General features: G+C 53.6%; 1 protein-coding gene across 1 annotated transcript; it reads right to left on the bottom strand.

Annotated features, from left to right (window-relative positions):
• Positions 1-2,051: 2,051 nt before the first annotated feature.
• Positions 2,052-12,512, bottom strand: EXOC1L (exocyst complex component 1 like). The gene is made up of 3 exons (XM_068136663.1): positions 12,247-12,512; positions 6,672-6,802; positions 2,052-3,826 (listed from the first exon to the last, which is right to left on the bottom strand). Exons 1-3 carry the CDS (start codon positions 12,365-12,367, stop codon positions 3,563-3,565), a joined length of 516 nt encoding a protein of 171 aa, XP_067992764.1. The 5' UTR covers positions 12,368-12,512; the 3' UTR covers positions 2,052-3,562.
• Positions 12,513-13,025: the final 513 nt, after the last annotated feature.

The following is a 13,025-nucleotide window of genomic DNA, read 5'->3' as shown; positions in this document are numbered from 1 at the left end:
CCTGCCGGAGGAGGTGGCGCAACGCTTGTAACGGGCCGCCCGCTGGGGCGGGAAGAGCGTGAGAGAGAGCTGGGTGGGACCCCGCGCGGCGGAGGCGGCGGGAAGCGCGCGCCAGCGGCGGGCCTGCTCGCTCTGCCTTAGGGCAGCTTTGCGCTGTGGCCCTTGGAGCGGTGCCGAGCCCAGGCCGTGAGCGCCTGCGGAGGGGCAGGCGGTGCTGCTGGGCGGGAGCGCTGTGTTCCCTGAGGGGCTTGGCACCGCCCTGGGAGCCCGCCGGGCGCTCTGCTGGCGCGGGGACCCTGGTTAAGGCTGCTCCTGCTGCTCGGCAGGGCGCCGCGCTGAGGCCGCTCCCCACAGAGCCCGCGCGGGGTTCGCGGAGGTGGGAGAAGAAGAGAAGGGCCTGGAACGTCTGCCTGAGCTCTTCTGTGGGGCAAGAAGCTGCCCCCCGAGCGGTGCAGGGCCGCAGCCCTCAGCCCAGGGGACAGCCCTGTGTGACCCAGCGAGGGGAGACAGGCAGGGCAGAGCTCTGCAGTGCGAGCCGGGAGAGGCTTCAGAGAAACACAGAACCAGCCCGCTGGGAAAGACCTCTGAGCTCATCCAGTCCAGCCTAGCCCCCAGCACCTCCTGGCAACTAACCATGGCTCCAAATGCCTCATCCAGTCCCCTCTGGAACACCTCCAGGGGTGGGGACTCCACCACCTCCCTGGGCAGCACATCCCCAGGGCCAATCTCTCTTGCTGGGAAGAACTTCTTCCTAACCTCCAGCCTGAAGCTCCCCTGGCACAGCTTGAGACTGTGTCCTCTTGTTCTGGTGCTGGCTGCCTGGGAGAAGAGACCAACCTCTGCCTGGCTACAACCTCCCTTCAGGGAGTTGCAGAGAGCAAGAAGGTCTCCCCTGAGCCTCCTCTTCTGCAGGCTAAGCAACCCCAGCTCCCTCAGCCTCTCCTCACAGGGCTGTGCTCCAGACCCCTCCCCAGCTTTGTTGCCCTTCTCTGGACACCTTCCAGCAACTCAACTTCCTTCCTAACCTGAGGGGTCCAGAACTGGACACAGGACTCAAGGTGTGGCCTGAGCAGTGCTGAGCACAGGGCAGAATGACTTCCCTGCTCCTGCTGGCCACACTGCTCCTGCTGCAGGCCAGGATGCCCTTGGCCTTCTTGGCCACCTGGGCACACTGCAGGCTCATGTTCCACTGCTGTCAGCTACTACCCTCAGGTCCCTCTCTGCCTGGCTGTTCTCCAGCCACTCTGACCCCAGCCTGTAGCACTGCCTGGGCTTGTTGTGGCCAAAGTGCAGCACTTGGCCATGGGAGCAATAACAGAGAATCACAGAAAACATCCTGTTAGAAGAGATCTCCAAGCTCATCCATCCAACTCTCAACCCAGCACTGCAGGATCAACCCTAAACCATAACCCTAAGCACCAGCTCCACAGGCTGCTTAAACACCCCCAGCAGTGGTGACTCCAGCACTGTCCTGGGCAGAACATTCCATGATAGAGAACTCTGTGAAGAAGTATTTCCTAGCATCCAGCCTGAACCTCCCCTGGTGAAGCATGGAACCATATCATAGCATCACAGAACTGTGAGGGCTGGAAGGGACCTCAAGGCTCAGCCAGTCCCAACCCCCTGCCATGGGCAGGGACACCTCACACCACAGCAGGTTGCTCACAGCCACATCCAGCCTGGCTGCAAACACCTCCAGGGATGAGGCTGCCACCACCTCCCTGGGCAGCCTGTGCCAGGCTCTCACCACCCTCATGGGGAAAAACTTCTTCCTAGCATCCAATCCTCTGCTCCTCTTGCTTGCTACCAAGGAGAAGCTTTCATCCATGGCAAAACCCACGTCTGATACCTGTGTCCTCAGCTGATGCCATGGCAGAGGTATGAAGAAGTCTGACATCCTTTGGGAGGTGAGTATGCTCACAGAAGAAATAAACCTGCACTCAGGGTTGAAAGGTAAGACACAACACAGTGCAGGACCACAGGAGCTTAGCATGTCAAATGAGAAGGCCTGCATGATTTATTCACATTAATACATCAGTATGGCTTTAAGGTAGAGTTGATGTGATTTATTTAGCCAGGCAAACAAGGGACAACAGAAAACATCTCCTCTTTTTGCAGGCTGTTGAATTAAATTGCCCAAATCTGGGCTTCTAATGTGTAAAACCAATGTCAGCACTCCAGTCTCATTTCTCCACTTGCTTGAAAGCATTAAACATGACTGACCAGCAGAGTCTTGCTGAAGCCTCTCCTTCTATTTCTGACTTGCAAAGCAGCATGCTGTGTACTTCTGTAATGTATCATTCATGAGGGCCAAGGTTAAAAGAGAAGGTGCAGTTTGGTAACTTCTCAGTTCAGCCACAAAATGTCACTGTCTCTGGCTGGATCTATAAAGACTGAACAAGGGAGCCATAAAAAAATTGGGCAGGGTTTCATAAAGCTTTTGGTTGGTGGTCAAAAAAATCCTTCTTATTTCCTGCCTTTAGCTGTTCAGTTTGCTTAAAAGGGAAAAAAACACCAAGAAGATAGAATAGAATAGAATAGAATAGACCAGACCAGGTTGGAAGAGACCTTCAAGATCATCGTGTCCAACCCATCAACCAATCCAACACCACCTAATCAACTAACCCATGGCACCAAGCACCCCAGCAAGTCTCCTCCTGAGCACCTCCAGTGATGGTGACTCCACCACCTCCCCAGGCAGCCCATTCCAGTAGGCAATCACTCTCTCTGTGTAGAACTTCTTCCTCACCTCCAGCCTAAACCTCCCCTGGCACAGCCTGAGACTGTGTCCTCTTGTTCTGGTGCTGGCTGCCTGGGAGAAGAGACCAACCTCTGCTTGTCTACAACCTCCCTTCAGGTAGTTGTAGAGAGCAGTAAGGTCACCCCTGAGTCTCCTCCTCTCCAGGCTAAGCAACCCCAGCTCCCTCAGCCTCTCCTCACAGGGCTGTGTTCCAAGCCCCTCGCCAACTTTGTTGCCCTTTGCTGCCTCTTGAGCCGCCTTTCTTTCCATTGATGATTAAGCATAGTCACTCTCCCCTGTGGTGCAGCTGTGCTACATTAACCACACAGGGACAGTCCCCTGCACCTCAGGACAAAGATTTCACCTCCTGGGATCAGGTCAGGCCAGCAGTGTCTTGGCATATGACATCTTACAAAGCACTGGGTGAATGTCCATGTCCTTTGGTTAGACCTTTAATGTGTTTCTCCTCTTGGTAATAACTGAAATCATTCCCATGGCCAGTGGCCCTTATTTCCTTCTGTTTAGTCTGATGGTTTAGTGCAGAGTGTCTGAGTTGAAGCTGAGCTGTGCTTCCAGCAGCAGTCAGCTCTGGGGCTGTGTTGAAAGCCTCAGCTGTTTGTATTTGCCAGAGTGAGACCCTCCAGACAGAGACAGAAACAGATTGTCAGTTGTTCAGGTAAGAAGCATGTTGCATTTCTTCCTCCTGTGTAAAACTTCAAAGCAGGTTAGTGCCTGCCACCTGCAGTCCCTTCGATCAGGTGCTTGAGGAAGTGCTGGGCAGGGAGAGTCAGCCAGGCCCCCTCCAGGGTGGAAAATGCATCTCTAGGACAAAGGCCAGAGGGAGAGGCACAAAAGGTTGAAAGCATAGAAGCATATCCTCATGAGCACTAGGCAGTCCCTGTTGTTGGAGGACCAGATTGAATCATCATTCAGGTAGGTGTCATCAAAGTTGACAATCTTCAAGTCCTTCTTGAGGTACCTGGCGTTCAGCTGGCTCAAGGTGCGAGCAAAGGCGTACTTGGATGCACAGCTGTGTGCCTCCAGGCTGCAGACCTCCTGGAAGTGCATGTCAAACCAGGGGTTGTCCTAAAAACCAGAGGCAGAGTGACATTGTTAAGTGCACTGCAGATGTTGGAAAGGCAACCTGCTGTTCTCTGTCCAGCTGCCTTCAGGGCTTCTTTCGTCTGAGGGCCTCCATAAAGGATCATCCCTGGGACAGCAATGTGCCCTGCTGGCCAAGAGGGCCAATGGCATCCTGGGGGCACTAAGAAAAGCAGCCAGCAGATCAGGGGAGGTTCTGCTCCCCTTCTGCTCTGCCCTAGTGAGGCCTCACCTGGAGTATTGCATCCAGTTCTGGGCTCCCCAGCTCAGGAGGGACAGGGATCTGCTGGAGGGAGTCCAAAGGAAGGCTCCAAGGATGCTGAAGGGACTGCAGCCCTGCCTGGGGAGGAAAGGCTGAGAGCCCTGGGGCTGTGCAGTCTGGGGAGATGATTTAATACATGTTTATAAATAGCTGAGGGCTGGGGGTCAGGAGGGAGGGGACAGGCTCTGCTCACTTGCACCCTGGGATAGGACAAGGGGCAGTGGATGAAAACTCCAGCACAGGAGGTTCCACCTCAGCATGAGGAGGGTCCCAGAGCCCTGGAGCAGGCTGCCCAGAGAGGTTGTGGAGTCTCCTGCTCTGGAGCCTTCCCAGCCCCATCTGGATGTGTTTCTGTGTGACCTGTGCTGGGCTCTATGGTGCTGCTCTGGCAGGGGGTTGGACTGGGTGGTCTCTGGAGGTCCCTTCCAGCCCCTGGCATCCTGTGAGCCTGTGTGATCCTGGGATTTTGCATCTCCTCTGCTGTCCACACTGAGAGGTCTTTTAAAACTTGACAAAGTAGCAGTTCCCAATTAGCTGCTGGTCTTTGCCCTTAGGAGCTTTGCCTGAGTCTGCCTTTCAGTTTGGCCAAGTGATATGCTGCACTGTGTTGGGATTATCCAGGCTTGCTTTGAAAGGAACCAACTTGTCATGCTGCCTAAAGCACCCCATGAAAAGCATCTGCCTTGGCCTATAACTGGATGTGCCAGTCAGGAGAAGGATATTGATTGCCTTTCCTGCCTGAATTGTCATTCTTTGTGCTTTCTGGCTCCTTGGCACAACCCATCCTGGTAGCAGCCAAATTTCCTTATGTTCTATGGATGTGAGTAAGGAATAAATATTTAGAGCAATATTCATCACCCCAGAACCATGAATTTGAGGTTCATTGAGGCTTTTCTTCAACCAAAAATGAGACAGATTTTGATCAGCTGAGTTGTGGAAGGCTGAATGATCTCTGAAAGATACTTTGAATTCAAGCAGGCAAGGGATGAGGAAATCCTCTGGCTGCTTTGGCTTGGGAAGCAGCAGGAACATCTCCAGAAGCAACATGACTTGGAGAGGGGACATAAAGTGTTCTTAGTTGTGGCTTTTTTCCCCCCTCTGGCCTAAACTGCCAAGAGCTCACTGGTGCAGGGATGTTCTGAACCTCAGCTCACCTCCCCCAGCTCCCAGGTTCCTGGTTTTAGATTTGAGGGTGAAGGGCACAGGACAGAAGGAGAGCAACCACAACTGGTCATTCTCCTCAGAGAAAGGCTCTGAAACCTTGCTTCTAGGCTTTTGATTTCCCTTTCAGGAGGATAATGGAATCTGAACTCTCTTTTATGCTCATTCAAAAGCATTTCCATGGTGGGGGAATGGGGGGGAAGGTAATTTTTTCCTGGGCTACATTGACTGTGCCTGGGTGTCTGTCAAAATGTCTCTTCATCCATGCAGCAGGTTATTCTCCTTGCCATATTCTTCTAGCTTCTGTAAAGCAGGATTTCATTCTGCTTTCAGTGTTGTTCTGTCTTGTACTACTGCAGCCTCACTGCCCCCTTCTGAAGCTGTATCTGAGTGATTAGTGTCCTGTGAGGACAGGCTGAGGGAGTTGGGGCTGTTCAGTCTGGAGAAGAGAAGGCTCCCAGGAGACCTAATTGTGGCCTTCCAGTGTCTGCAGGGGGCTACAGGAAGGCTGGGGAGGGACTGCTCAGGATCTCAGGCAGTGATAGGACTAGGGGGAATGGAATGAAGCTGGAGGTGGGGAGATTCAGGCTGGAGGGGAGGAGGAAGTTCTTCCCCATGAGAGTGGTGAAGCCCTGGAATGGGTTGTCCAGGGAGGTGGTTGGGGCCCTGTCCCTGGAGCTGTTTAAGGCCAGGCTGGCTGAGGCTCTGGCCAGGCTGATCTAGTGTGGGGTGTCCCTGCCCATGGCAGGGGGGTTGGGACTGGCTGATCCTTGAGGTCCCTTCCCACCCTGACTGATACTGTGATACTGTGATACTATGATTAGGACTTTTCAGCAGCACACCAGCCCCATCTAGGCAAAGCTGTTCCATGTTTACACTTGGAAACACACAAAGATTGAATTGGTCCAAGCAATATGAGATTCAGCTGTGTGAATTGGGTGTGCTGGTACCCCAAACAAGCAAGATGTCAGCACACAGAGGAGAGGCTCCTACATCCAAATGCCAGGGTGACATTCCCCATAGCAATAGTTAATGGCATTTTGCTTTCAAATGCTCATTGAAACCTGGGGGGTTAGCTCCACTTTACACTGGGAGCTGCAGGTGGACAATTTTTGTCTCCCCTTATGAGTCACAAAACAGAAACCACCCAGCTTGTCCCTCAGATCTCCAGTGGAGTGATGAAGCTTACAAGCAAGGAAATCTCTCTTTCCTTCCCCCCACTCCAAGAGTGCAAATGCAATCTGGAGCCTTCCATAGGCAATGGAACCAAAACTCCTTGGAGGTTTGATGGACTTGGGTTGGGGTTTGGTTTACACAACTGTTTTTCAGGCAATGTACTTTAACTGCACCCCAAATTTCCACCCAAGTGAAGCATGCTGTATGTATTGAATCACACTCAGCACTCACAGTGTCTGCTTCCTTCCCATCAATCATCTCCAGGTCTCTCAAAAGCCACTTGGCAGCGATTTCATATTTCTCCTCTCGATCCACTCGCCAGTGTTTGACCAGGCAGATTTCCACCTCCTCACTCCTAGTCACTGCAAGGAAAGAGCAAGTTCAGACAGGCAAGCACTTCCCCCAAATGCCAGCAACAAGAAAAGACTTAATCAAACCTTGGGTTAGATAATAACTTCAGTGGTGGCAGGCAGGGCTGCAAGGGGCTGGGCTGGACTGGAGAGTTTTATTTTGCCCACAGAGCAGGAAGAGCACTGTCAGTCACAGAGCCACAGGATTGTTAGGGTTGGAAAGGACCTCAAGGCTCAGCCAGTTCCAACCCCCTGCCATGGGCAGGGACACCTCACACAACAGCAGGTTGCTCACAGCCACATCCAGCAGAAACCTCCAGGGATGAGGCTGCCACCACCTCCCTGGGCAACCTGTGCCAGTCTCTCACCACCTCCATGCTGAAGAACTTCCTAATGTCTAATCTAAATCTCCCCTCCTCTAGCTTGCATCCATCCCCCCCCCAGTCCTATCACTCCCTGACACCCTCAAAAGTCCCTCCCCAGCTTTCTTGGAGCCCCCTGCAGATACTGGAAGGCCACAATGAGGTCTCCTGGGAGCCTTCTCTTCTCCAGACTGCACAACCCCAACTCCCTCAGTCTGTCCTCACAGCAGAGCAGCTCCAGCCCTCTGCTCATCCTCATGGCCCTTCTCTGGACACCTTCCAGTCCATGAAACCTGTCAGCTTTTATTAGGTTTAAGATTGACTTCAGCCATCCTGAGCAGCAGAGAATCTGCCTGTGCAAAATTCATCTGAATTCATTAGCAGTGCAGTGGAAACTTCATTCTGGCACTGGATCACAGAATCAGAGAATGGTCTGGGTTGGAAGGGACCTCCAAAGGTCATCTGCAGTCAGCAGGGACATTCCCAACTAGATCAAGGTTGCCCAGAGCCCTGCCAAGCCTCACCTTGAGTATCCCCAGGGATGGAGCCCCAACCACCTCCCCGGATCTGCATGACTAATCCACTTATCCTGCTCACTTTGAGGGGGAATCATTTGGAGTGCTGGAGTCAGACAGCCACAACACTGCTACCAGGGCTCTGTCTTTGCTTTTGCTAGGCATGGATGTTCTCCTGGGAAGCTGTCAGCTTTTTAAAGCCAAGTTCTCCTTTGCCTATGACATAGGGAGGTAGGCCACTTAACAACAGTGAAACACTTCTTACAGCTTCAAGCTGCCCAGGGCCAACTTTGTAGAGATTACTTTTTTATCCAATTTAGGCAAGAAATTAGAGTCACAACAACAACAACAGAGAGCATGGAGACACTCTTTGCAATAACTACCATTATTAATTGATTACACTGAGTGCTTTGATTGGATTTCTGTAGCACACAGTAATGAGCCTGCACAGTCTCCTGCACATCCAGACTGAGAGCTGCAGGGCTGGCCACTTCCTCAAGCCATCCCCAGCCTAAGACAAGGGTGAGATGTCTGGCAGGAGCTGTCTGCATCATAGCACAAGGGCTGGAGCAAGGTTCTTTGATTTCTAAGCACTGCCTGAACTTTTTTCAGCTTCTTTTGCAACTTGACTTAATTTGATCTCCTTCCTCTTAAAATGTTTCTTCCTTCTCCCCTGTTTGGAAGATAATGGCTATTAAATACAGAGAACAAAGAAGAGATGTTGGGGATGTGCCTTCTTCCCATTGCAAAGGGGGGGGGGGGGGGGGGGGAGGGGAGTGGAGAATAGAATAGAATAGAATAGACCAGACCAGACCAGGTTGGAAGAGACCTTCAAGATCATTGAGTCCAACCTATCATCCAACACCACCTAATCAACTAACCCATGGCACCAAGCACCCCATCCAGTCTCCTCCTGAACACCTCCAGTGATGGAGACTCCACCACCTCCCCAGGCAGTCCATTCCAATGGGCAATCACTCTCTCTGTGTAGAACTTCCTCCTGACCTCCAGCCTGAACCTCCCCTGGCACAGCTTGAGACTGTGTCCTCTTGTTCTGGTACTGGCTGCCTGGGAGAAGAGACCAACCTCTGCCTGGCTACAACCTCCCTTCAGGTAGTTGTAGAGAGCAATGAGGTCTCCCCTGAGTCTCCTCCTCTCCAGGCTAAGCAACCCCAGCTCCCTCAGCCTCTCCTCACAGGGCTGTGTTCCAAGCCCCTCACCAACTTTGTTGTCCTTCTCTGGACTCGTTCCAGCAAGTCAACCTCCTTCCTAAACTGAGGAGCCCAGAACTGGACACAGGACTCAAGGTGTGGCCTAACCAGTGCAGTGTACAGGGCAGAATGACCTCCCTGCTCCTGCTGGCCACACTCTTCCTGATGCAGGCCAGGATGCCATTGGCCCTCCTGGCTGCCTGGGCACACTGCAGGCTCATGTTCAGCCTACCATCAACCAGCACCCCCAGGTCCCTCTCTGCCTGGCTGCTCTCAGCCACTCTGACCCCAGCCTGTAGCACTGCATGGGGTTGTTGTGGCCAATGTGCAGCACCTGGCACTTGGATGTGTTCAATCTCATGCCGTTGAATTCTGCCCATCTGCCCAGCCTGTCCAGGTCCCTCTGCAGAGCCTCTCTGCCCTCCAGCAGATCAACTCTTGCCCCCAGCTTGGTGTTGTCTGCAGATTTACTGATGATGGACTCAATGCCCTCATCCAGATCATCAATGAAGATGTTAAAGAGCACAGGGCCCAGCACTGATCCCTGGGGCACAGCACTGGTGCCTGGCTGCCAGCTGGCTGTGGCACCATTCACCACCACTCTCTGGGCTCAGCCTCCAGCCAGTTCCTAACCCAGCTCAGAGTGCTGCTGTCCCAGCCAGGGACTGACAGCTTGGCCAGGAGTTTGCTGTGGGGGACAGTGTCCCCCAGGTCCCACACACTGCCACTCTTCTACCCCTCATGCAGAAGCAGAAATCATGTGGCATAAGGACACAGCACAGATGTGTTGGGAAGAACAAAACCAGGAGCAGTGGGGAACCTGGGTGGACTATTTTCAGCTTAGAAAAGAAAACATCACACAACCTTTTTTTCCACATCTACATCTTACATATTGCTGCTTCTTGCACTCAGCTGGCAGTTACAGGAAATTTTATGTGGAGCATGATCTAATTCTGTTACACTCTAGAAGCTTTCCTGGGAGGGAACACCTGAGCTCCCATCTCCCATTTCATTCTGTTACACTCTAGAAGCTTTCTTTGGGGGAACACCTGAGCTCCCATCTCCCATCTCATTCTGTTACACTCTAGAAGCTTTCCTGGGAGGGAACACATGAGCTCCCATCTCCCATCTCATTCTGTTACACCCTAGAAGCTTTCCTGGGAGGGGACACCTGAGCTCCCATTTCCCATCTCATTCTGTTACACTCTAGAAGCTTTCCTGGGGGGAACACCTGAGCTCCCATCTCCCATCTCATTCTGTTACACCCTAGAAGCTTTCTTTGGGGGAACACATGAGGTCCCATCTCCCATCTCATTCTGTTACACTCTAGAAGCTTTCTTTGGGGGAACACATGAGGTCCCATCTCCCATCTCATTCTGTTACACCCTAGAAGCTTTCCTGGGAGGGGACACCTGAGCTCCCATCTCCCATCTCATTCTGTTACACCCTAGAAGCTTTCCTGGGGGGAACACCTGAGCTCCCATCTCCCATCTCATTCTGTTACACCCTAGAAGCTTTCCTGGGGGAGGACACAGCCTCACAGAGCAATGGGCAATGCCTTCATAGGCTGCAAACTATTTCTTGAAGTCTTCTGTGGACTGAAACCCCTTTCTCATAGTCTCTGTTGGGTAATAGGCTGTGACCTCTACTGCTCTCCTCAGGTGTGTCAACAGTAGGTTGTGAAACCCCCCTGGACGTGGCTGCATTTCAGCTCTGCATTCTTCCCAGGCTCCTGGAGTGTTTAGTGCAAGGATGCTCTTGCCTTCATGCAGGCACTGGGACTCGTTGTGAAGAGGGAGGGAGCTAATCTCGGGCACATGGCACAAAGTGAGTGTTGTGTAATTATCCACACCAAGATTCTGCTGGGACAGAGACTCCAAAAGGCACAGACTTCTGAAGCTTTGCCTGATTGTTTGTGTTGCTGCTCTTTTTCCCTTATGGTAACTTGAAATCAGGAGGAACCTACTGAGGTGGCAGTGCAGGGATAAGACTTTAGATAAGGTGTTCTGCTCCTACAGAATCACAGCAGTAGCTGCTGGCAGCTGGATGCAAGCCACCTTTCAGAGGCAGATTTCCACTCCACTCACCACTTACTTGACTATGCCTGAATATATTGAAAGAGTTTCCTGTTGGGTATGGGAGAGATCCCACTCAGTACTCCACACAATGTTCCCTTTATGTCTTCAGAGACTTCTGATCAGTTCATCTGATTAGAGGCTTGGTCTTCTCTACCTTAAAAAGAACGTTTTAACTGTATATATTTTAAAGGTGCATAATGTTCTCTCTCCTCTTTGGATGTTCCCTAACAGGGAACTCCTTAGATCTTCCCCATGCAACTAAACACGCTTCCTCTGGATAGTTTTGTGACCTATGAACCAGGTTGGCATTTCTGTGCATGTAGAAGCTGTGTGGCAAGCAGGATTCCAGCTCCTTAACATTGTTTTTCACGATTCTAAAACAAAGCCTGTCCTGCTACAGTTCCCTGAGTGCAGGGCACATAACTTGCTCAGTACTTCCAATAACCTGTACAACAAATGAAGGCTTCAGATGCTCAGCAGGATGATGACCACAGACTACAGTTGACATCATCCCATGCTGGATGTTAACCCAATCCACGTCTCAGGCACAGAGATGATTTCTACATGGGATGTGTATTTTGCACCTGAAGAGGAAACAGGCTGGGAAAAGCATTTACATAACTGCTACGTTGAAGTAACCTTCAACTGCTAGGTTGAATCGAACGAGTTGTGGAGGAGAGAGTTTCTCTTGAGTGCCTTTCAGTGCTGTGGATTTCAAAGGCACAACCTTTTCTGAAACCTTGCTCGAAAAAGGTTATGAAACAGAGGCACCAAAATCCAATTGAGCAGGGAGCCAGGCGATTAAGTTTATCGCAGCAATCTTGGTTTACTTGCTGCTTGTGCTAATTACTGCCTCAAATCGCATTTGTGTATTGTTCCCTAAGTCACTGGTACTCCTGCAGAACGTTAGACAAAGGCTACTGCTAAAGCTCTGGAGGCTACAAATGCTTCCTGCAGCCTTACTGTCGCTAACGCTTTCTCCTGGAAATCCTAATTAGATCCATGGCAAGGGGTTGCTCCTTTAGGCAGAGGCGAGGCAGGGGCAGCTCTGCCACGTCCCGAAGGCTGTGGGCGCTGAAGCGTCGCCTTGCCCGGCGGTAGCGAATTTCAAGCCCGTACGAATCGCAGGCAGGACAGAGCCCAGGTTGTGAACGCTGCGGGCAGTGCGGGGACAGCCAGGGGGGCTTGGCGTCCTGCTGGGTGCCGGCGGGAGCTGCAGCCGCCCCGCTGGCCGCCCCGGGCCGCTCCCTCCCCTAGCCCGCACCCCCGCCCGGCCGCCCGCCCCCGTACCTGCGGCGCACAGGTAGCAGCGCCCGCCGCCCGAGCCCTCCACCTCGATGAACTCCTGCAGCCTCTGCCGCCGGGGCCCGAACAGCCTCTTCGCCAGGTCCTCCTTCACCAGCGAGGACATCGCCCCCGCACCGCCGAGCTGCTCAGCGGCGGGCCCCGGCCCCTCGCATCCCGCGACCGCCGCGCCTCGCCGGACACCCGCGGGGAACCGCGCCCGAGGCTGCCCCGAGGCCGCGGGGGAGGCATCGCCGGCGGCGGCCCGCGGCGGGGCCCCTCTGCCGCTCCGCCACCAGCCCGCGCCGCCGGGGCCGCCGAGGCTGCCGGGGCTACTGCGGCTGCCGGCGCGGGGAGCAGCCGGACCGCGGATCTCCCCGCCCCACGCGTGTCCGCCCTCCCTCTGTCCCTCCCACCCTCTCTGCCCGCAGGGTCCCAGGGCCTCCCTCGCTGGAGCTGATGCCCCTACGGTGCCGGGCGGGGCCTGGGGGAGGTCCCGGCGGTGGCGGTGGGCTGGGGACGCCGTCGGGGCGGCCGCCCGTGCTGTCAGCCCCCTCCAGGAGGAGAGGACGTGCGAGGAAAGGCGCAAAGCCGCCCCGCCGAAAGCGGTTTAGGGCGACAGGAGCTGCCACTTAGTGCGAGGCTGTTTGTCAGCAAGTAAAATGAGTTGGTACACCGTGTAAAAGGAATTCGCTGGCATTACGGCTCTTACTGCCACTACCGCCCGCAGCTTTTTGACTGCTGCTAGCCTGAGAGTGGAGCTCCTGGGGTCAAGCACTCCTCTC

Source organism: Melanerpes formicivorus, unplaced genomic scaffold (genome assembly GCF_026170545.1).
Source record: "Melanerpes formicivorus ecotype bairdi unplaced genomic scaffold, bMelFor1.0.p_v2 SCAF_4, whole genome shotgun sequence".
Lineage (NCBI taxonomy): Eukaryota > Metazoa > Chordata > Aves > Piciformes > Picidae > Melanerpes > Melanerpes formicivorus.
The sequence above is the reverse complement of the archived record's forward strand: the minus strand, read 5'-3'. Positions and strand labels throughout refer to the sequence as shown.